We start from the raw sequence: 25,348 nt of genomic DNA on the forward strand, positions 1-25,348 counted from the left end.
CTGTCTCTCCTTCCAAGCTCAGTCTCTAAATCTAGATCTCAATTTCTTTCCCCCACCCCGCCCGCTCTCCCGCGTGTCCGGTACCCGGCCCGTGCGGCCCCGAGGTGCCGCCTCCCCTCCCCCAACCCGCACCCCCTCCCCGGGGGTTCCGAAGGCCACTGCCGCCGCCTCCCGCGGAGCACCATAGAGCAGACTCTTCACCGCGCGAATGAGCTGCCGAATTAAATGAAACAGCTGATAAGATGAGTGACAATTTAAAATCCAAGTGATCCGAGAACACGCACTGAGCCCTGATTGGCTGAATTCAAATTCCCGGTCACCTGCTTCCTGCAGACAAACAGCTATGAATCGGCATTAATCCATCCGGCTGAAACAACTGGTCAGCCCTTCTCATCATACGAAGGTAAATGCCTACCGAGCCTTCATAAGTAGTGGCCACAGGTTTGAAACGGGGCTTGGGAGAGAAGGACCCACCCGTTGCATTGGTCCCCCGGCAAAGGGAAACGACGTCATCAGACTGCTGCGGAGGAGATAACTTCGTTGAAACCGGCAGCTACAGGTGTGTAATTCCCTAGCCTTCCCTCTCCACACATCGGGGAAACCTTAAGGGCCCCTCCCAGCTCTCCCGTAAGGACCCCTCCCAGCTCTCCCGTGAGTGCAACAGCCAGCCCAAGGGAATCAGAGGTGGTGCGGGACTCGTGGCACGGAACTACCACTCCCACCAGGGCTGACTGCTGAGGTCTCTTGCACCAGCTACGGGGAAGTGGATACCGGAGGGCAAGTAAAATCCGCTGAGGATTCTCAGCCCCAAGCTCTACAAACTTAGGGTCTGAGGGAATGGCAAACTGGAAGAGTGTGCCCAGTCGTTCATGAAAACAGGGCTCCCGGGAGCAGCAGACCTGGCGTGTAGCCAATATTGTGGTGAGAGGGGCCTGGCTAGAGAAAAAGTGGGAAGTGACTAGACACAAGAGGAGGCCCTAGACACTCAGGATTGGAGACTCGCCCAGTCTCGGAGGAGCTGCTGCACAGTGATTGGTTCCCGCGTATTGACAGGAGAAACTTGGCCTGGTGGGCACAGCGCCACCTACTGGAAGAGCAGTTAATCAAACTCTAAGACGGCATTTATTAGGTTTTTTTTTTTCTTTTCTCCCTTTTTTTTTTGATTTGGGTTTTTCTTTCATTTTCATTTTTCTTTCTTGTTGTTTTATTAATTTTTTTTTACAAAATATTTTTTTTAATTTTTTTTCTACTAATTTTAATTTAAATTTTTTTTAATTATTATTATTTTTTTAAAATTTTTTTCTTTTTTAGTTCCTATTTTTTTCTTCTTTAGTCTTTTCATTTTTCTTATCCCCCCTTTCCTTGAATTCTACCTGCCCACTCTCATTCTCTTTAGTGACTTCTTCCCTTCCCTTCAAATACCTTTCCTCCCAAGCATCAAATTAATTTATAGGAGTAAACAGTAACTCAGCAAACAGAACAAGAAGTAACATGAGCAGCTTCAAGAAACAAGGAAGAAAAGGAGTACAAACAATGCAGGACAGCCTAAATATTCAGGAGGACCTAGAGTCATCAGAAAAATGGTCATATAAAGAACTCAAGGAACACCTTAGACAGATGGAATGGAACCTTAAAGAGGATACAAGACAGCAAATTCAAGCAGTGAAAGAACACATTGAGAATGAATTCCATAAACAGATAAAAGAAGAAGTTAAGCATCTTTATCAGGAGATAGAGATTATAAAAAATAATCAAACAATAATTCTAGAAATGAAGGAAACAATAAACCAAATTAAAAACTCAATTGAGAGTATCACTAACAGAGTGGAGCAAGTAGAAACCAGAACGTCAGATAACGAAGACAAAATATACCATCTTGAAAAGAGTCTAGCCAACTCAGAAAGGCTGGTAAAAAATCACGAGAAAAACATCCAAGAGTTATGGGATAACATGAAGAAACCAAACATACAAGTCATCGGGATAGAAGAAGGTACAGAGATTCAAACCAAGGGAATGAGAAACCTGCTGAATGAAATAATTACAGAAAACTTTCCAGAAATAAAAAAGGAAACAGATATACAAATTGAAGATGCATACAGGACACCGAGCACACAAAATCACAGCAGACCAACGCCAAGACACATTGTTATGAAGATATCCAATATACAGAACAAAGAGAAAATATTAAAAGCTACAAGAGAAAGGAGACAGATTACATTCAGGGGTAAACCAATAAGGTTAACAACGGATTTTTTATCACAGACACTGAAAGCAAGAAGGTCATGGAACAATGTATTTCAAACACTGAAAGACAATGGATGCCAACCAAGAATTCTGTATCCAGCAAAAGTAAGCTTCAGATACGACAACGAAATAAAAATCTTTCATGATAAACAAAAGTTAAAAGAATTTGCAGCCAGAAAACCAGCATTGCAAAGCATTTTGAGCAAAACACTACACGAAGAAGAAATGAAAAACAATAACCAAAACCATCAGTGGGAAGTGCCTCAGTAAAGACAGAGGGCGAAGAGAAAGACAATCATGGAGAAACAAACTAAAATTTTTTTAAAAAAAGGATAAACAATCAAACATGGATGGAAGTTCAAACCATATATCAATAGTAACTCTGAATGTTAATGGCTTAAACTCTCCAATAAAGCGACATAGGCTGGTATCATGGATTAAAAAAACAAATCCAACAATATGCTGCCTCCAGGAGACACATCTGATTGGAAAAGACATACACAGGCTGAAGGTGAAAGGATGGGAAAAAATATACCACGCACACGGTCCTCGCAAGCAAGCAGGGGTGGCCATCCTCATATCGAATAAAATCGACTTCAAGACTAAGTTAATCAAAAGGGATAAAGAAGGTCATTATATACTGTTAAAAGGAACCATTCACCAACAAGACATAACAATTATCAATATTTATGCACCAAATAATGGTGCTGCGACATTCATAAAACAAATTCTCCTCAAATTCAAGAATCAAATAGACCACAACACAATAATTATGGGTGACTTCAACACACCTCTCTCACCATTGGACAGATCCTCCAAACAAAAGTTGAATAAAGAAACTATAGAATTCAATACCACAATCAATAACCTAGACTTAACTGACTTATATAGAATATATCAACCATCATCAAATGGATATACTTTTTTCTCAGCAGCACATGGATCCTTCTCAAAAATAGACCATATATTATGCCATAGGGCAACCCTCAGTAAATATAAAGGGGTGGAGATAATACCATGCATTTTATCTGATCATAATGGAATGAAACTGGAAATCAATGATAAAAGAAGGAAGGAAAAATCCTACATCACATGGAAAATGAACAATATATTACTGAATGATCAATGGGTTACAGAAGACATAAAGGAGGAAATCAAAAAATTCTTAGAGATAAACGAAAATACAGACACAACATATCGGAATCTATGGGACACAATGAAAGCAGTTTTAAGAGGAAAATTCATCGCCTGGTGGTCATTGCTCAAAAAAAGAAAAAACCAACAAATAAATGAGCTCACACTCCAACTGAAAGCCCTAGAAAAGGAAGAGCAAAACAACAGCAAATGTAGCAGAAGGCAAGAAATAATTAAAATCAGAGCGGAAATCAATGAAATTGAAAAAAAAGAAACTATTGAAAAAATTAACAAAACTAAAAGTTGGTTCTTCGAAAAATTAAATAAGATCGACAGACCTTTATCCATGCTAATGAAGAGAAGAAGAGAGAGAACTCAAATTACTAACACACGGGATGAAAAAGGCAATATCACAACAGATGCTACAGAAATACAGAAGACAATTAGAAATTATTTTGAAAACCTATATTCCAATAAAATAGAGGATAGTGAAGACATCGATAAATTTCTTAAGTCATATGATTTGCCCAGACTGAGTCAGGAGGATACACACAATCTGAACAGACCAATATCAATGGATGAAATTGAAGAAGCCATCAAAAGACTACCAACCAAGAAAAGCCCAGGAACGGATGGGTATACAGCGGAGTTTTACAAAACCTTTAAAGAAGAATTAATACCAATACTTTTCAAGTTATTTCAGGAAATAGAAAAAGAGGGAGCTCTTCCAAATTCATTCTATGAGGCCAACATCACCCTGATTCCGAAACCAGACAAAGACACCTCAAAGAAAGAAAACTACAGAACAATATCTCTATTGAACCTAGATGCAAAAATCCTCAATAAAATTCTGGCGAATCGAATACAAAAACACATCAAAAAAATTGTGCACCATGATCAAGTAGGATTCATCCCTGGGATGCAAGGATGGTTCAACATACGGAAATCAATAAATGTTATTCACCACATCAATAGACTTAAAGACAAGAACCATATGATCATCTCGATAGATGCAGAGAAAGCATTCGACAAAGTACAGCATCCCTTTATGTTCAAAACATTAGAAAAACTAGGGATAACAGGAACTTACCTTGACATTGTAAAAGCTATCTATGCTAAGCCTCAGGCTAGCATCATTCTGAATGGACAAAAGTTGAAGGCATTCCCTCTAAAATCCGGAACAAGACAGGGATGCCCTCTATCTCCACTTCTATTCAATATAGTTCTCGAAACACTGGCCAGAGCAATTAGACAGATGAAAGAAATTAAAGGCATAAAAATTGGAAAAGAAGAACTTAAATTATCACTATTTGCAGATGACATGATTCTATACCTAGAAGACCCAAAAGGGTCTACAAAGAAACTACTAGAACTAATAAATGAATTCAGCAAAGTGGCAGGATATAAAATCAACACGCATAAATCAAAGGCATTTCTGTATATCAGCGACAAAACTTCTGAAATGGAAATGAGGAAAAACACTCCATTCACAATATCCTCAAAAAAAAATAAAATACTTGGGAATCAACCTAACAAAAGAGGTGAAAGAGTTATACAATGAAAACTACAGAACCCTAAAGAGAGATGTAGAAGAAGATCTTAGAAGATGGAAAAATATACCCTGTTCATGGATAGGCAGAACTAACATCATCAAAATGGCGATATTACCAAAAGTTCTCTATAGATTTAATGCAATGCCAATCAAAATCCCAACGGCATTTCTTGTAGAAATAGATAAAACAATCATGAAATTCATATGGAAAAATAAAAGACCCAGAATAGCAAAAGCAATTCTAAGCAGAAAGTGTGAATCAGGCGGTATAGCGATACCAGATTTCAAACTATATTACAGAGCAATAGTGACAAAAACAGCATGGTACTGGTACCAAAACAGGCGGGTGGACCAATGGTATAAAATAGAGGACACAGAGACTAATCCACAAAGTTACAACTATCTTATATTTGATAAAGGGGCTATAAGCATGCAATGGAGGAAGGATAGCATCTTCAACAAATGGTGTTGGGAAAACTGGAAATCCATATGCAACAAAATGAAACTGAATCCCTTTCTCTCGCCATGCACAAAAGTTAACTCAAAATGGATCAAGGAGCTTGATATCAAATCAGAGACGCTGCGTCTGATAGAAGAAAAAGTTGGCTCCGATCTACAGATTGTGGGTTCGGGCTTCAAATTCCTTAATAGGACACCCATAGCACAAGAGTTAACAACTAGAATCAACAAATGGGACTTGATTAAACTTAAAAGTTTTTTCTCAGCAAAAGACACAATAAGAGAGGTAAATAGGGAGCCTACATCCTGGGAACAAATTTTTACTCCTCACACTTCAGATAGAACCCTAATATCCAGAGTATACAAAGAACTCAAAAAATTAGACAATAAGATAACAAATAACCCAATCAACAAATGGGCCAAGGACCTGAACAGACACTTCTCAGAGGAGGACATACAATCAATCAACAAGTACATGGAAAAATGCTCACCATCTCTAGCAGTCAGAGAAATGCAAATCAAAACCACCCTAAGATACCATCTCACTCCAGTAAGATTGGTAGCCACTATGAAGTCAAACAACAACAAGTGCTGGCGAGGATGTGGAGAAAAGGGTACACTTGTACATTGCTGGTGGGACTGCAAATTGGTGTGGCCAATTTGGAAAGCAGTTTGGAGATTCCTGGGAAAGCTGGGAATGGAACCACCATTTGACCCTGCTATTGCCCTTCTCGGACTATTCCCTGAAGACCTTAAAAGAGCATGCTACAGGGATACTGCCACATCGATGTTCATAGCAGCACAATTCACAATAGCTAGACTGTGGAACGAACCCAGATGCCCTTCAATAGATGAATGGATAAAAAAAATGTGGCACCTATCACAATGGAGTACTATGCAGCAATAAAAAATGACAAAATCATAGAATTTTCAGGGAAATGGATGGCACTAGAGCAGATTATGCTTAGTGAAGCTAGCCAATCCCTAAAAAACAAATACCAAATGACTTCTTTGATATAATGAGAGCAACTATGAACAGAGCAGGGAGGAAGAGTAGGAAGAAAAGATTAACATTAAACAGAGACATGAGATGGGAGGGAAAGGGAGAGAAAAGGGAAATTGCATGGAAATGAAGGGAGACCCTCATTGCTATACAAAATTACATATAAGAGGTTGCGAGCGGAATGGGAAAATAAACAAGGAGAGAAATGAATTACAGTAGATGGGGTAGAGAGAGAAGTTGGGAGGGGAGGGGAGGGGGGATAGTAGGGGATAGGAAAGGTAGCAGAATACAACAATTACTAATAGGGCATTATGTAAAATTGTGGATGTGTAACCGACGTGATTCTCCAATCTGTATTTGGGGTAAAATTGGGGGTTCATAACCCACTTCAATCTAATGTATGAAATATGATATGTCAAGAGCTTTGTAATGTTGTGAACAACCAATAAAAAGAAAAAAGAAATGATGGTGAAATGTGGTGATCATTATAAAGCCATAAATTGGTGTGAATATACTTTGTATACAACCAGAGATATGAAAAATTGTGCTCTATATGTGTAATAAGAATTGTAATGCACTCCACTATCATATATAAATAAAAATTTTTAAAAAATTTTTAAAAAAATAACTTTGTCCTTATTTATTTTATTTTTATATGTTGCTGGGGATCGAACCCAATGCCTCACATGTGCTAGGCAAGTGCTCTACCACTGAGCCACCCCTCCAGCCCTGTTTGTGGTCATTTTTCTGGTAGGTTAAGGGTTTCTTAAATCAGTGCAAATTCATGAGCCCCTCAGAGGACATCTTATATTCCACCAGCCCTGCAGGGTGATGAACAGCTGCACAGGGCTGGTTGGGGCCATGCTACCTGGAAATCTCAGGTCACACCTCCCATAGCCTTCTTCAAGAACTTGGGCACATGGCTTTTAATAATGACAAGATGTTCGTCATACGATCCAGAGGGGAACACTTGCCTGTCTGCACACCTCCTCTCCCCCAGAAACTGTGAGATCCTCGGATACATTTTTCTCAAGCATCAGTACAATTCCCATGGTACCAGTGAAGGAGCTGAGGATCAGATGGTGGTGTAAAGTTTGCAAGGTCACGCACCTCCTAAGTAGCACAGGCAAGATTTTGCATCTGGGTTTAGGAATCCCTCCAAACCCTGGTTACATGGTTGCAAGGTTTGGATTTGGGTCTACAAAACCCTCTAAACCCCAGTGACATAGTTGCTAGGGGCAACTGAAGGAGGTAGCGTCAGCATCCTCAGAACATTTCCTCTGTTCCCTTCTGCTCTGGAACACGCCTCTATATATAGCTACTCCTCTGCTTTCTACCTTTCCACCCGGAGTTCACCCCACTCCCTTTTTGTGCAGAGAGGTTATTGGTTAGACAACTTCCCAAGAAGCACACCAACTCCAAAGCTGGTAGGTGGGCACCCTGCCCAGGCCTGGTGGGCATATATTTCTGCTTCCCTCATTCATTCTTGCTACCTCCTGGTGCCTGACCATTTGTCCCAAATCAGCCCTAATTAGGGAAGGAAAAGGAGCTACTCTCTGAACGATTTGTAGGTGGGCGGTTGGCTGCCTGCCTTTTTTTTTTTATTATTATTCCTGTCTACCCACTTATTCTGAAGGCATCTGTCAGGGATGCCACTCTGGTGAAGGTGGCAGGAAGTTTCTTGCAGAGGAAGCAACTGCCTATCTAAAAAAAGCTCTTTGAAAAACTGCTCAACTGGGAGCTGAGCGACAGCAGAGAATGTGTTATGGCTTCTGTTATTTATTTATATTCCCACCTACTTCCAGAAAGGATTTGAAGTCACTTACAATAAAAACAAAGCGAGATACGCATGGAGATAGTAGAATTACAGAGAAAGGCCGGCTGGGATACAGTTTCCAAGGCAGGGAGTGGGCAGTGCGCATCACCAAGGAGGCTGTGCCGCCAAGTGGTTAGGGTCTAGCCTCTGAGATGAACTTGTATTTCTATTTTCTCTGCTTGATTGAAAAAGGTGCAGAAATGGTTTAGCTATGAGGTGTCCCCCAAAACTTCGTGTGTGAGACAAAGCAGGACTGGGGTGCATATGTTTCTGCTTCCCTCAGAGATGAGATGATTAGATTATGAAAGATGTAACCTAACCATGGATTAATCCACTTGAATGGATTAACTGGGTGGTCACTATAGGCAGGTAGGGTTTGTCTAGAGGAAGTAGGTCACTGGGGACATGCCATTAGAGTTTATATTTTGTCCCTGGCACCTTGTGTGCGCATTCTCTCTCTCTCTCTCTCTCTCTCTCTCTCTCTCTCTCTCTCTCTCTCCCCCCCCTTCATGGCTGTCAAGTCCTGAGCCACTTTCTTCTGCCACATCCTCCCGCCATGATATTCCGCCTCATCTTCGGCCCAATGGAGTTGGCCAACCATGGACTGAATCTCTGAAACTGAGCTGAAAATAAACTTTTCCTCCTCTAGGTTGTTCTTGTCAGGCAACTTGGACACAGCGACACAAAGCTGACTAAAACAAAAGTGCTTAGGATGATAGGCCCCACTTAACAAGATGGCATCTCCCCCCCAAAGCAGGGTGAATAGGAAAAGGCCCAAGAGGCCCAGTGGACAGTCCCTCTGCCTTGGGCCAGAAGCCAACCCTGAAACTAGGATTTGAATGCCAATAGTTTATGTGGAAGGAGATCCCAGGAAACCTGGGAAGAGTCACAGGGAAGGGTTGAGGGCAGATGATAGTCAGTACAGACCATTACTGGGCATCGGGCTTGTGCTTACTGTGGAATTCTGGGAGATGGTGGAGAGAGTGCCTGAGAGCCATCCTGCCCACATGGCAAGGAGGCCGGGGTCCTGGTCCACTGGCTTCTGTTGATCTGTGGTTGGAGGCAGGCTGCTCACACGTGAGCCACCCCAGAGCCCAGGCCACACCAGGTGTGTTCTGGGGGGACATTGCCTGTGACTTGCCCCTCTGCAGATCAGAATGGGGCCCACTTCACCTGGTTGCCACCTAAGTCAGGGCCTGGGGGACTGACTAGGCTGCTCTAAGAGGAGGAGGCAAGAAGGCAGGAGGATTCTGTATTTCCATCCGCTGGGTCTCACCTCATGACCCGGCGCAAAGCCTCCTCTTTTAGGAAGACCTCCCCACACGGGTCTCTCTTCCTTTGCTGGAGAGAAAGGTTTGATGTATTCCTGGAAAACAAGTACCTCCTCCTGACCAGATGCCTCCAGGGGTTCCTGCTTCCATTGTACCTTGTCAGCTGACCTCTTGGTCTCGACTGTGTGTAGGAGTTGAGAGATCCGCCTTTGGAATTGAACCGTTCGTTCAGGTTCAAGTCTCACCCCTACCGCCTGACTCTGAGGCCATAAGGACAGAGGGGATGTCTGACCAGAGGCATCGGTTTTCCCCACTATTTACAGATGATACACAGACTCCTCGAGGGGCGTTCAAGATCCTGTGGGGCATCCCCCATCCTCACTCCCACTTCCGACTCAGCACCGCCCTGCCATTCCATGGTGCTCCACTTCCTTAGCTTCTCCATTTCAAGAGGCTAGAACATCATTCTAGTTATGTCCACTCATTTGTCAAATATCTACAGGTGCCTACGATGGGCCACACAAACCAGGAATACCCACCATGAATACAACAAGTGCCAAAATGCCTTGGAAAAAAAATCCAAGGACCTTCAGACATCTCCACCAGCACATCCTAGACCAGCCAACTAACGCCTCCCACGTTGTCATCTCACCTCCCCCTCGCCCCCTTCTTGATTTCGTAATTGTAGCGAAAGCCCTTTCTCACATAATAGTAGGGAGTACAGGGGACCACGCACCCAGGGGGGCTCCTCGACTCTGCTCTTCCAGGCCCCAGCTTGGGTTATATTATATACACATATCCGCTCCCCAAAGCCAGACCCTGGCCCAGGAAATGGCCCCCATCATCTTGGTTGGATTTTATAGCTGGATTGGTGTTTTTAAAAAGACTGATCCCATACCCACTCGGGGCTCCCTCTGGGTTCTGTACAGGTGTTTACGTGACACCTGTGATTCTTTGCTGGCTTGATTTATTTCCTTCACTAGACCAAAGTTCCTGAGAGCAGTGACAGATAGCTCGTGTAGCCCATGCCTGACATACAAGTGGGCATATAGGAAATGTTCAGTCAATGCTTTTTCTTTTCTTTCAGTGCTAGGGACTGAACCCAGGGCCTTCTGCGTGCTAGGCAAGCTCTCTCCCACACCTATTACTGCTTCTTCTTCTTCTTTTTCCATTACTGCTTCTTGAGCAAAATGCATGCATGACTAATGGAACTGGGGAAATACCCTGTGACTGTCTGAAGGCCACCACCTGCAGAGATATGGCCACTGTGCAGCCCCACTCAGCTGACAGGCAAGTCCTGGGATGTTCCTACCAGGCCCAGGGCAGAGTGTGTGCGAGAGTCTGTGCCCACACTCCCAGCAGCTCGGACGGGAGCGGCTCTTACCGTGGTGTATTTGCCCAGCTGGCAGAGTGAGGGGAAGGTTTCCTGGTGAGCTTTCCGGATCTTCTCTGTGAGGTCGTCCAGCTCCGCTGTCATCTCATAGCTCTCTGTACATTCCTGCTTCGAGGGCTCCTTCTTCTTCTTGTTCCTGTCATTCCTGACAGCTGGAAATGAGAGACAGGACAAATCAGAGATCACTTCAGTGCTGGGCCTGGGCTGCCTGGGCCCGGAAGTTTCATCGGATACTTAGAATGGGAACAGAAGGGAGAGGTGGGATACGGATATCCCTGAGGAAAGGGGGCTGTGCAGCCGGGGGCCTGGACAGACAGCGAGGACTGTACGTCTGTGTGTGTACCCGCCAGTTCTTAGGGAAAACTCAGGACACCTGGAAAGCTGAGCCTTGGCTAGTGTGAGAGAACTTTCTGTGTGGACTGAATTCCTTGAAGAAAAAAAATTCTTCCAAGAGTGCTGCTCCCAGCTCCAGAGGGACGCCCTGAGAGACATCACGAGGGCCCCTCTCTTGCCAGGGAGTAAAGTCCTTGAATGTGGCTTCACAGCTGGTATTCCCCAGCCCAGCATCTGAGTGTCTTTGCTTTCCAGCTTTCTGACCGAATAATCGCTTTTGAAGAGATGTGTCTTACGAATGATAAGATGATGATTTTTACCTTCTCATGTTTTTCTGCTTGCAACATTTTCTTTAATAACATTATAAATAACAAAAGACAATATGGTATTTTTTTGGGGGGGGGGGAACCAGGGATTGAACTCAGGGGCACTCAACCACTGAGCCACATCCCCAGCCTTATTGTGTATTTTTTTTTTTTTTTAGAGACAGGGTCTCACTGAGTTGCCTAGTGCCTCACGGTTGCCAAGACTGGCTTAGAACTCGAGATCCACCTGCCTCAGCCTCCTGAGCCGCTGGGATTACAGGCATGCACCACTGTGCCCGGCTTAATGTTATTTTAAAGGAGTATGAAATGCTCAGCCTGTAAACCCAGCCATTCGTTCACCTGTTCATTCACAGATGCTCCATTCCAGGGCCCACCTGGCCTGCTGCACCTCAGCATGGCCGCCTCAGCTCCTGCACAGTCGGGCTCAGGCCCGGGTGCTGTGGAAGGCCTGTGCTTCTTCCCACAGCTCAGACCTCTCAGATGACGGCAAATCAGAGTGTAACTCAACGCCCAGCCCCTGGCTAGGATCTCCTGGGGAAGGAAACTGGAACCCAGGGAGGCGGACAGGTGAAACTGGACCATGCAATCCCCTCCGGGGAGTCCATGTTCCCTAGGGACCCAGGGGTGCCAGGCTGGACACCGCCTGGCTGTGTCTGCCACCACTGTGACCTGGGAATCTATGCTGCAAAATGACCCAGGGCATAATCTGATCTGCCCTAAGAGGATTTGGTCCTGGGTTGCCCACGCAAGGACATGCCGGCCATTTGAGAACTGGCAGGCCCCTGGGTCCACCCTGGGAGAGTAGAAGAAGGACAGGGAGAGAGGAGAAAATATAAAAGGAAAGAGGGAGTTGGAAAGGAAGACAGAGAAAAGGGGAGGTGAATGGCACTGGGACATTAGAGCCCAGGAGGAAGGGCAGTCGGGGAGGAGAGGGCTTGGCTTGGACATCTTGAAGACTTTCCTGGCAGCTTTATCTCCAGAATTGCATTTAACCCCCTTATCAGGCAAGCGATTTTAAACCCATTCTGCTGGTAAAGAAACTGAGTCCAAGGAGGCTGAGGATTGTGTGCATGTTTATGTGACCAATAAGTCATGTGGACTCACTTATTCCTAAGGAAGGGACATGTTTGAGGAGAACATGGTTCCTAGGATTGTGTTTCCCCTAAGACCCTGAAACAACACTATCCTAGTCACTGGAGGGAAGGGGAGGACTGGGTACTCGGTCTCAACTGTACTCTTTTCCACTGACTAAGACAGAAGCTTCCTAAGCTGATGGGGGAAATCTTCCAAATACATGGCTTTGGCAGCTACTTTGGTATAGGAGGCAGGGCAAAAGGGCATCATGTAGGATTTCAAGGCAGGAAGAAAATAAAGAATATAGTAGGCAAAAAAGATACAGTGAGAGGGCACCGGCAGCTTGAAGTGGCAGAGATGCCCCCGTGGTGCTTCTAGGGAGGGGTTGGGGGGTATGGCAGAGGCTATGCCACAATCAAATCTAAGCTACAAAGATATTTTGCAAGCAGAGTCCCAAGGAAAAGTTTGGCAGTTCCTCCCAAAGTGACGCAGTTATCGAATTGAACCAGTAATTCCTAGGTTCGACCCAAGAGAACTAAAAATAGATGTCCACGTCAAACTTGAACACGACTGCTCACAGCGACATTGTGTATAATAGCTCAAAAGTGGAAGCAACCCACATGTCCATCAAACCATCAGTGGATAAACAAAATGTGGTCTAGCTATAAAATGGAGCATTATCTGTCATCAAAAAGGAAAGAAGTATTGACACGTGTTACAACACAGACGGACCCGGAAAATATTGTGCTGAGTGGGAGAGCCAATCACAAGGGGTCACATGTTGTATGATTCTATTTTTAGAATCAGAATAAGCAAATCCACAGACCCGATAGTGGACTCGTGGTCACCAAGGGCTGGGATGGGGGACAGGGATAAGGAGTGAGCACTGATGGGTATGGGATTTCTCTTTGAGGAGATGAAAATGTTCCAGCCTTTGAAGGTCATATAATTTTGTGAATACATTACACTGAATTGGATACTTTAAAATGATCAGTGTTCCCAGTGGCTTGGGAGGCTGAGGCAGGAGGACCGTGAGTTCAAAGCCAGCCTCAGCAATAGTGAGGTGCTGAGCAACTCAATGAGACCCTGTCTCTAAATAAAATACAAAATAGGGCTGGGGATGTGAGTCAGTTACCGAGTGCCCCTGAGTTCAATCCCTGGTACAAAAACAACAACAACAAAATTGTTGTGCCCAGTGAATTATATCTCAAAACAACCACCAAAAGAATCCTAGGGCCACGAGGAACTGGACAATAGGAACTGTCTGGACTCGACTCAGAAATCAAGCAGCACTTACGACCACTCAAACAGAAAGTGGCAAGAGTAATACTAGTTCGTGATGGCTTTTCGAGGGCCAAACAACACTTCAGGTAGTTTAGGAATTCTAGCTCATGAAATCCCCACAGTCACCCGGGTGAGGTGGCCATTATAATCCCATTTCTACAGGCCCAAGAACACCCTGTTAGAAAGTAGCTGAGTGAGGAGTTCAGGAGAACATGCACAAAGGCAGAGAGAGGCCAGGCGTGGTGGCGCACATGGGAGGCTGAGGCAGGAGGATCCTGAGTTCAAAGCCAGCTTCAGCAAAAGCAAGGTGCCGAGCAACTCAGTGAGACCCTGTCTCTACATAAAATATAAATTAGGGAGCTGGGGAATGGCCATCAAACAAGCCCCCTGACATTAACCACAGCCCCAGCCCAGCAGGTATGTGGGCCTGTGTTCCAGCAGACTCCGCCTCACTCCCCCACTCCCAAAAGCTTACTTGAATAAACACACCTCTACCTTGCAGGGAGGGGACACTCTGAGCTGTCACCATGGGGCATCTGAACCAAGCCAAAAGCAAGAGGCCAGGTCATGTAGAAAGGGGGCCTTGGTGAGGTTCAGTAGGGCACAAACTCCCTGGGTTGTATGGTGACAGCATCCGCCATTTGCAAGACATCAGCTGCAAAGCTGGATCACCTTCTTCCAGAATTTAGGGTCCAAATGGGAGCATCCTCAGCAGCTGGTTGCCAGAGACCAATGTGTAACCTCAGGTCACCTTCCAGACCCCTCTCATCCTCCATAAGCTGCATCCCATTATGGCTGCCTGCCTGTCTAAGGACTCCCGGGACCCCAGAATCTCTCCCACACTGTAACTCCAAGCTCTGCTCCACGAAGCTTCCTAAGCTGAGGGGAAAATCTTCCAAACATGTAGCTTTGGCCGCTACTTTGCTTCCATGGTTTAAAACTATGGTGGAAGACAGATGTGGCATTTGGACCAGGCATGGGGCTGACTACCAAGGAACATCAGAATCAAGGATGCCGTGCACAGGAAGCCATGAGGCCCTGGAGACGGGGGCTCTGACCAGCTGTTGGGGATGGTTGGCCCCTCTGAGTCCTCTAGGTCAGGAGCTCCTAGGAAGCAGAAAGGCAAGGGCTTTCCACCTGGTAGGCCACCAGTGAGGGTCAGGGGTGACCCAGGTGCTGGAGGGGAAGCCCGATATCTGCAGCAAGTGCCAGCTCCACGGCTCACCACCTGGGGTGGAGCCCAGAGGCGTCACCACCTTTTCCAGGCCCTCTTCCCTGATGGCAGATGCACCCCCCCACCACCACCACGAGCTGCTCGGGTGTGGTGCTAGAGGAGACAGAGGAAGTGTCCTGGAAAGGTTTATGAGGGCTGGTTATGCAGGAAGAACTTACAGCCCTTCCTTGTAGGAATGGGTGGGCCTGATCACGGAGAACCTGGGGGGTTAGCGTGAGGCCTGCGGCATCAGGGGACTCGTGGTAAGAAATGATGCTTTCAACAATCCACAGCACTAGGAACCAGCCCGGGTGTCCATCAGTGGATGGGCGGATAGAGAAAACGTGGTGTATAGACACGATGGAGTTTTCTTCAGCCATAAAGAAATGTGAAATTAGGTCATTTGCTGGGCAATGGATGGAATGAGACCATCATGTTAAGCGAAATAAGCCAAACTCAGGACAAGAGTCATATGTGTTCTCTCAGATGTGGAAGATGGAGAGAAAAAGAGAAAAGGGGGTGGGGGAGTGGAACTTATGAAAATCAGCTCTAGCTCCTGACCTAGAAGCCTCAGAGGAGCCAACCATCCCCAACAGAAAGAAGAAAGTGACCGGGGGAGGGAGGAGAAGAGGGAGAGGAGAAATATTGTTATATATTGTGGGCTTGTATGAATATGTAACAATAAACCCCCATCATTACGTGCAGCTATCATGCACCAATAAAAGTGGAAAGTGGAAAAAATAAAAAAGGAAATGATGATTTCAGAGGAGCTCTCTGGTAGTGGCATCAAATGAGCAGATGGACTCCTCTGTTCCTCCACTGTTCTATTTGTTCATACAATGGATGTTTATTGAGCACCTACTGCTGCAGGGGTGAAATAACAAGCAACACAGGATGCCTCCAGCTGCTGGGGAGCTCTTTTATGGCAGGAGACAGACATTACTCATAAAGTACTATTGGTGCCACTATTATTATGATTCATAACCCGGAGTATTTTTTTTATTAGGATATTGAAAGTGTTCATTATAAGTGTTGTAGGTGCTGCCAGGCACTTACTGAAACTCTCTGTTCATCCTAAGTCATTCACTCCCATGACAACCTGAAAGGGCAGGTGTCACCCATAGGCCTTGTTATGCAGATGGCAAGTGGGCACACAGAAGGGTGAGGAACCTTCCCAAAGCCATGCATTCTAAGTGATACAGCTGGTTCTGCACTCAGCAGATGGCTCCAGGGCGCCTGCTCTTTTTTTAAAAAAAAAAAAAATTATTTTAGTTGCATGATAGACACAATACCTTTATTTTTATGTGATCCTGAGGATCCAACCCAGGGCCTCCCGCATACTAGGTGAGCGCTCTGCTTCTGAGCCCCAGTGCAGCCCATGGGCTCCTGCTCCCACCCACTGTGTCTGCTACCCAGGGTGTAGTGAGTGCTGGGAGGGAGGCTACAGGGAGCCCTGCACATGTATTACTGTGGTGGTGGGGGTTCCCCATCCCAGAGGCTGGGAATGGGGGCAGGCACAGAGGGCAGTGTGGGCTCGTGGGCAGGGAGCCACTGTGCCATTGATGCTGTCCTCTCTCGCTCCAGCTGTCCCTGGCTGCAACAAGCACCAACATATCCATGATGGGCTGGGGCTTGACAAGAGGCTTTCCAGCTCAGTTCAACCACCGCCTCCCAGAAGAAGTGGGGAAGGAACAGGGAGGGAACGGAGAAGCAGGGTGAGGGGCCCCCACTGTCACATCTGCATCAGAACAGGCTCTGCACGGCCCTCCCCTCCTGTTCTGTAGATGTCTGGAAGGCAGGAGCCATATTTCATGGGCCCTTTATGTGCCCAGGACCTGACATAGCACCTGGTCCACAGTGGGGCTCAAAAACTGTTTTGTGAGCTGGGTGCAACGGCTCAGGCCTGTAATTCCAGGAGCTCAGGAGGCTGAGGCAGGAGGATCATGACTTCAAAGCCGGCCTCAGCCAAAGCAAGGTGCTAAGTAACTCAGTGAGACCCTGTCTCTGAGTAAAATACAAAATAAGGCTGGGGATGTGGCTTAGTGGCTGAGAGTCTCCGAGTTCCATCCCCAGTACAAAAAAAAAAAAAAGGGAAAAAAACCCACACTCTCTTGTGAGCCACAGAGGGACATGTAGCTAGATGTGGAGTGCTACCCGCGGTCAGAGCCTGTGCGGCAGGTCAGAGCTCACCTGAGCCTCCTGCTTTCAGAAATTAAAGGCTTCCCGATCACCTTGGGGGCTGCTGAGGGCTCACTAACTGCTCTTCACCCCCCCACAGCAGTGGCCAGGATCACCCCCACGGTCATGAATGTGATTTATACTCCTAAAAGAACCCGGCCCGATGTTTGCAAAGCGCTTCTTGGACTAAAGGTGCTCCATAAAATATCAAGCATTCTCCTTGTGAGGGGCTAAGTGCTACAAATCAGATTTGGTGGCATAAAAGTAACATATTTATGATCCACTATCATATTGCAAATGAAATGAATGTAATAAAAGTGTCACTTATACAAATACCTCTGATGTACAGATCTCGACCTATGAATATGAAAACAGACACCCAACCACTTTTATTTGAATGTCTAATCATGGAAATAAATGAAGTCGTGTTCATTTTAATGTGTGCACTTGTGCATGTATCTGGAATATTGATTTCTATGCACACAATAAAAATTTAATGTAGGAAACATGCAAAAAGATGTGGATCTTACTTGGACTCAGGAAGAGAGGAAAACAAGGCTTCACTATAAATTTCTTGGTATCAAAAAAAAAAAAGAAAGAAAGAAAAGAAAAAGAAAATATAATCAATGGTATTTTTTTTTTGTGTCCATAAAGTATTTTATATTCAGTTTAGGAAAGGGCGCGTAATGGTCTATTTATTCTCACTTGAAAATTAAAGCCTGAAATTTGCCCATCTCAACTCCTTAGCTCCTTGCTAACTACAAGAATAATGGGTCACAGTTGGTGATTGGAAGCTATCGGCTTGTTGCGAGTGGGGGAGGGCCAGTAGCTAACATATTGATAGACGCAAGAGGAAGCACAAAAATACAGTTGTATCTTAAAGTCAGAAAACATCACGCTAAGCCAAAGAAGCCAATCCCATAAAACCAAAGGCCAAATGTTTTCTCTTATATGCGGATGCTAATTCACAATGGGCTAATTGCCCATTTTTGCAAGGTGAGGGATCTGTTGTTTGGAGGCTCCTATTATTATTATTATTATTATTATTATTATTATTATTATTATTATTATTATTATTTGGCACTGGGGAGTGAATCTAGGGGCTGGGGGTGGGGCACAAGAGAAGAATAGCGTTACCTTAGATTGGGTAGAGGGAAGTGATGGGAGGGGAGGGAAGGGGATGTGGGGATAGGAAAGATAATAGAATGAAACAGACATTATTACTGTATGTATATATGTGACTGCATAACCAATATGATTCTGCAACATGCACACTCAGAAAAATGAAAAATTATATCCCATCTATGTATGATATATCAAAGTGCATAAATGCATTCTACTGTCATGTATAACTAATTAAAACAAATTAAAAAATTTAAAAAGAACAAAGGAAGTAAAAAAAAAAAACATTTTCTGAACTAATTATGTAAATGAACCACCATGGAACTGAAGGCAGGTGGGTCTATCCCTAATTGCTGCAGACATACATTTCCCATAATTTGAGGATTTGGGGATTGGCTCTCAAGTAATAAACACAGCAGGTCCCTGCAGTGAAGGTGGGGAGGGGAGTGGGGAGTGATTACCCCCCACACCCTGCTAGCTCTATCAGACTCTCCTTGAAGGTAGAGATTGTCTCTTCCTTAATGCAGCCCCTGCCATGGTTATGCTAGTCGGGATTCCAACAAACACCCAGAGAAAGAAGGCCAGAGAGAGAGGCTGTGGCTCTATGTTCTCAACACTAACAAGACAGGTGCCTTTGGGAGCAGCCTGAGGGCAGGAAACCCAAGAGTGTGTGTCAAAGGAATAAAGTCCTTTCATTCCTTGGGACCTTGATTTCAGGATTTGCGAAAGAGAGATGGAATGGCTCCAAGCCTGCAACATGGCCAGGCGTGTGCAAGGACTTGTAAAGGTGACACAGGGCCCCGTGGGGCTGCAAAGTTCAAGGGATGACCTGGCCCCCGAGGTGTCAGTGAGCAAGCAGGGAGCATACTTAGAATTTTTATAGACTATGAAATATTCAAGTCTCGGGGGAAATAGTCTGGACATAGCATTTGGAGAGTTTAACAAGGATCTTCTAGCCCCGCTCAGCTTCGTAAAGTTATTCAAAGCAGTTACGGAAAATCCCTGAAATATCTGAATGTGCAGATGCCAAACGCTTCCTTTCAGTTCAAGTGGTGTGCTATATGGATGGAATGTTCAAACAATTCTAAACACATTTCTCATTCATGGGTGGCTTTTGGATATAGAGATTCTGCCTCTATTTGGGAGTTGAGTGTTCCAGATACTCATTTCTGCCTCTGTCTAGGCTCGGGCAGGCAGTGCTGCTCTGGACATATTCCTTTCAGGCAGGCCAGCATGGTGCCCATTCTTGCAAGGTGAGGGATCTGTTGTTTGGAGGCTCCCTTTGTTATTTTTTATAATTATTATTATTATTTGCATTGGGAAGTGAATCTAGAGGCACTTAACCACTGAGCCACATCTCCAGCCTTTTTTTTTTTTTTTTTTTTTTTGTATTTTATTTAGAGACAGGGTCTCCCTGAGTTACTCAGGGCCTTACTAAGTTGCTAAGGCTGGCTTTGAACTCGAGATCCTCCTGCCTCAGCCTCTCAAGCCACCATGCCCGGAAGAAGGCTCCCTTTTAAATGACATATTCTTTTCTATGAACATATGAGCTGTAGAAAATATTTTCAGGTCAACCATAGAGATGAGGCAAAAGAAAATATTCCAGAATGATGTGCAAAAGCAGGAGCTGAGTGGTTCAGCGGTAGAGTGCTCACCTTGCAAGTGCGAAGCCCTGGGTTTGATCCTCAGCACCACATAAAAATAAATAAATAAAATAAAGGTATTGTGTCCAACTACAACTAAAAATCAAATTTTTTTTAATAAAGCAAAAAAAAAAAAAAACAAACAGACAAAAACAAAAATCAGGAGCTGGTAATGTGTACCTGGGAAATTGCACACACTCTCAGATGCTTTTCCTCAAAATCAGCAGTACTTGGCCTGGATCCTCTCAGTAACAGGCCACTCTTGACATTGGCTTTTCCTAAGTCCTGCCCACAGGCGGCAGACCTGTCTGTAGCTTCGTGTTTGTAACAAAAACTACCCAACATGAGACAGGCAGAGTGGTGAACTCCTGTAATCCCAGCGACTCAAGAGGCTGAGGCAGGAGAATTGCAAGTTCAAGGCAAGCCTCAGCAATTTAGCAAGGCCCTAAGCAAGTTATCAAGACCCTGTTTCAAAATAATAAAAAATTTTTTTTTAATTGGGTTGGGGATGTAGCTCAGTGGTTAAGCATCCCTGGGTTTAATCCCCAGCACCAAAACAAAACAAAGCAAAACAAAACAACAAAAAAAGTAAAAATGAATTACCCAATGTAGATAAGGGCTGAGATAAAGACCTTGATTAATGGTACATACCTCAACGATGGCAAATGGAAATTTAAGACCATGGTGCCTACCCTCTGCTTTTTAATCTGGAGTCAACTTACACACGTACTCCACAATAAATTCACCATGTTTTAAAGCCTTCCAAACAAGAAAAGGAGTCCAACACCCACTTTACACCATTTTCACAGGCAGGAACTTCTCTGCTGTGTTAAGCTGAAGTTCACCTTTGCTGCGACTTCATCTGCCCTCATGTCTCTGAAATGCTGTTTTGTGGGTCTTTTAACTTTTTGGGGAAGAAAAGGCAGGCAGTCTCAGATTCAGGAATCAATAATCTTAAAAGAGGGTAAAAAGTTGCCAGGCACACACATATGCCCATTTATATTTCTTTCATGGAGTGGTCTACTCTGCCTTTGAGAAACAGTATCTGATCTGATAGGGGGCAGAAGGGCAAAAAGAAATTTCCTGAAGCAGATGGTTCCAGATAAACGGGTATCTTGTTCTGTGTCATGTAGGTTCTTTATAGCAAGTTATGGGCTTCCAAATATTTTTTTTTTAATTTTTTATTGATTATTTAAAGCATTACATAGCTCATGATATATCATCTTTCATACATTAGACTCAAATTGTGTTTTGAACTCCCATTTTCACCCCAAATATAGATTGCAGAATCACATCTGTTACATATTCACATTTTTACATAATTGGGCTTCCAAATATTAAACAATAATATCTGTCCTGATCAATTCTAATGACTACATTTTTCATTTCCTACTGTCCTCTCAACCCAATTAATTTTCAGCAAATGAGCTGATGTTTTCCCCTGACATACTCACCATACTTTTTTCTCTTAAAATATTTTTTTAAAAAAATTTTATACACATGATTTTTTTCTAAGCTTTGAAAAATTCTGAGAAGCAGAAATGCAGAGAGACCATGAGGAGGACAGCCTAATTATTTCAACCAACCTGGAGCCAGCCTACCTGTAAGCCTGGGAAAGACCTTGGGCATGGGTGACAGAGTTGCCTACCCAAATGGTAGCTGACCACAGACTCATAAGAAAGCCCAGCAAACCCAGAAGTTCAGTCCATCTGACCCATGGTCTTGTGAGCAATGATGAGTGCTTATTGTTTCAAAGCCACTGAGCTTTGGGGTGATCTGTTACACAGCTATAACTGACTGATACAGTCTGTGTGAAGAGTGGTTTCACACAAGAGCAGCACACACCCACATGCTTTTCACTACATAGGATATTTGAATCAATGGTTGCCTTTGTTCAGTTGTTAGGAAAACAATTTGTCACTCCTGCAATTCAAAGTTTCAAATCAGGCCCAAATCAATTACCACCCACAGAGATAATGTTCTCTGTAGATCTTAAACCAAATGAAAGGAACACTGGACACGTGGAAAGGAGACAGTGGTAGAATTCCAAAGGCCTGCATTTTACCTTCCCATTTATGAACTGGGCAAACTCACAATAGTCTCCTAAGGTCTCTGAGCCTCAGTTTTCTCATTTAAAAAGTGAGGACATAAATTTTTGCTCAACATAGGATTCTCATATATATATTTAGGTATATAAATGACTGCAACACAACGTAATATATTAAAAAATAATTTGGGGCTGGGGATGTGGCTCAAGCGGTAGCGCGCTCGCCTGGCATGCGTGCGGTCTGGGTTCGATCCTCAGCACCACATACCAACAAAGATGTTGTGTCTGCCGATAACCAAAAAATAAATATTAAAAAAATTCTCTCTCTCTTTCTCTCTGTCTCTCTCTCTCTCTTTAAAAAAAATAATTGGAGTCCTATATCAATTCATTTATTCAATGAATAATTATTGAGTCCTATAGCTACTGAAGATAGTGAATCAAATAAGGAATGAGTTTTTCTCATGATAAATGAAAATAATAATAAAGAGAATGCTCTTGACATATCATATAAACACAAGTTTAATGTACATGAATTGTACCAAAATGTGAAAATCTTAAGGCAGCAGTGGAAGAAGAAATATGGAAACAAAAAAGATTTTTAAAAAAGGAGGAAAGAGGAGGAAAGGAGAAAATGAGGAAAGTAAGGAGGAAAGCATTTTTTTCCAGGATGAGACCAATGCTACAGGCTGGTGTCATCCTATTGGATAAAAGGGAACACAAAGCATAGGTAAATCAGTTTTTGATTTTTCAATTCTCTTTTTTTTTAAATATTGTTTTAGTTGTCAATGGACTTTATTTTATTTTTATGTGGTGCTAAGAATTGAACTCAGTGCCTCACACACACTAGGCAAGCACTCTACCATTGAGCTATGACCCCAGCCCTCAATGGGGTCATCTCTCAGGGCAGGATTCTGTATCTGAACTTGGCTGAGTAAATAGACGTGACCATGGTTACCTCCTTGGGCTTCAAAATTTTACAAACTGCTTGACACATTTGATGAATCTCTTCATGAGCTATCCATGTGACAAGAAGGCATTTGAAAGAGATATACAAATGGCCTGCAAGTTTTCCGGATATTTGCCAAATACCCTATTTAGGATATTAATGTGGAGAATTTCTTGTCAAATAAATTTTAGAAATACGAATCATTAGAGAAATGGTCTACATGTGGATATGTGAGTGCCCATATTACATATTTTGTTGAAATGAAAAAAAATTAAAAACTCTCACTTTACAGCATTTCAAATGGTTTATGCCTGCTGTATACCCAACTTATTCTCAACAAGGTTCTTGAAGGTTATCCTAAGGGTCTTCAGAATCATCTAGTTCTTTGGTATAACTCTTGCTCCAAACACATTCTATTAAGTTTGTATTTTAGAGAACTGTTAATTGAGATATTAAATATATGCTAGCCCACTCTTGGATTTTTCAATTAACCATAAGTTTTTCATTAATAATGATGAATCTGAAGTATATTTTAATTGTTTTTTCCCAATACATCTATCTGTCTGGCCATCTATGTATCTGTCCACACATTTATAAATTCATGTGTCCATTTATCCAGTCCTTCTGTCAGCCATTCATTTAACGATCATCTGTCCATCCTTCCATCCACCCAGTTGTTCGTCCATCTGTACCACTTTTTCATCCATCAATCTGCCCATCCATCCATATGTCCATCCATTCTTGGTCCATCCATCCATCCCTCTATGCATTTATTTATTTCTTCTTCTGTTTAAATAGTTAGGAACACTTACACTGTGTCTAGTACTGTGACCAATGTTAAATAAATAATTGAGGGTACTGTTTTAAGAGAATGCATTCTAGTGAAGGTAAAGTCACCTAAACAAATAATTGCTGTGTGCTCAGCTATATGCCAAAGGGAGATATTCATCCACTGATTCAGGTAACAGGTGTAAAAAAAAAAACCTAAGGAGAAGTTTATGAGATGGAACTTAGACCACTGAGCTGACGGTTTAGCCTGTGGGGTCTTGAGCTATGTTCCTTATAGGAGTGTGTAGGTCTTATTCACTCCGTATCCTTAGTGCATAGGGCAGTTTCTTTCCCATACGGGATACTCAACTGCATTTCTCAAACAAGTAGAGTTTGGAGGGCAGGAGAAATTCCAGGTGAAGAGAACAAGGTGTGCAAAGGGTTAGGGGTCAGAAACAACATGGCTGCCTGATGGAAATTAGCTGTGGGATGGCCTCAGAGAATGGGGTCTCACTGGGGGAGGGGGAGGTAAAAAGGAGAGGGAAGAACATTCTAGATGTGAGAGATGGAAGTAAATAACCCAAGAATAACAGTATCACATTGCAAAGAGATGGGGGTGGCTGGTCTGACTAAAGGAAACAGTGGGAACCAGGGCCTGGTAAGGAGAAAAGAAAGGTACATTTAAAAAAAAATTAATTAAAAAAGGTAAATAAAATAAAAAGGTAAATTAAAAAATAAATAAATAAGGTAAATTTAAAAAAAATCCATGTGGCAATTCCAGAGGTTGTTAGAGAGATGGCACTGTGAATTTGGCCAGAGAACAGCTCTTCAATCAAATCATTTAGGAGTCCAGCCCTGAAAGATGACCGTGATGTCATAAGAGGAGATTGATAATGTCTGAGAGAAGAGAGAGGTGGGGGGGACATCAGGAACTGACCTTTGGGAGTGGCCAGTGGTTTGGTGGACATGGAAACAGGATACCAGGATGGGAGCAAACGGAGAATGGGCAGGAATCTGAATAATAAAGAACCAGAGAAATCAGAAGAGAAAAGAATCCGAAGTAGCAGCAGCCGTCTGGCCAAGTGTCCACTGCTGGTCAGAAGGAATGAAGAGGGAGCAAAGTTCACTGGTTTTGGCAATGGAGAAAGTCGTGACTTTTCAAGAGAAAATTCAAACCAGAGCACTAAGAATGTGAGCCAGACTGAGGGGTGAAGGAGGTTAAGAGGAGGCCAGAGAAAGTCCTTCAAAAATCAACCTAGCCAATAAACTGAAGTCGAAGCACTTGAAAACGTGCTTTTCTGTAATCAAACCTGTGAGAGGTCAGTAAAACCACCCATGTTTACAAACACCCACAAGGATATATGATTCTGACATGGCTCCTTGGCAGAGGCTCCCTGCAGGGTCAGTCTAGAGCCGTGAGATCTCAGAAGATGCATTCACTGAAGAGCTGTCCATACATATCCAAGGCCAGCCACAGGCTGGACGGTGGGAGTGCTCTCCAGGGTGCAGACAGAAGCAGAGCAAATCTGCAGGCCTGGGGGA

The 25,348-nt window shown here is 43.7% G+C and overlaps 1 protein-coding gene across 2 annotated transcripts in view; it reads right to left on the reverse strand.

Annotated features, from left to right (window-relative positions):
* The window catches only part of RARB (retinoic acid receptor beta), a 171,479-nt gene that overhangs the window by 23,551 nt on the left and 122,580 nt on the right, over positions 1-25,348 (reverse strand). For both annotated transcript variants that reach the window (XM_081286686.1, XM_081286687.1), the window contains exon 4: positions 10,864-11,024. In XM_081286686.1, the coding sequence (XP_081142812.1) occupies positions 10,864-11,024 (161 nt within the window). The remainder of the gene's footprint in view (positions 1-10,863; positions 11,025-25,348) is intronic.

This window comes from Spermophilus citellus (genome assembly GCF_964194105.1).
Source record: "Spermophilus citellus genome assembly, chromosome: 3".
Taxonomy (NCBI): Eukaryota; Metazoa; Chordata; class Mammalia; order Rodentia; family Sciuridae; genus Spermophilus; species Spermophilus citellus.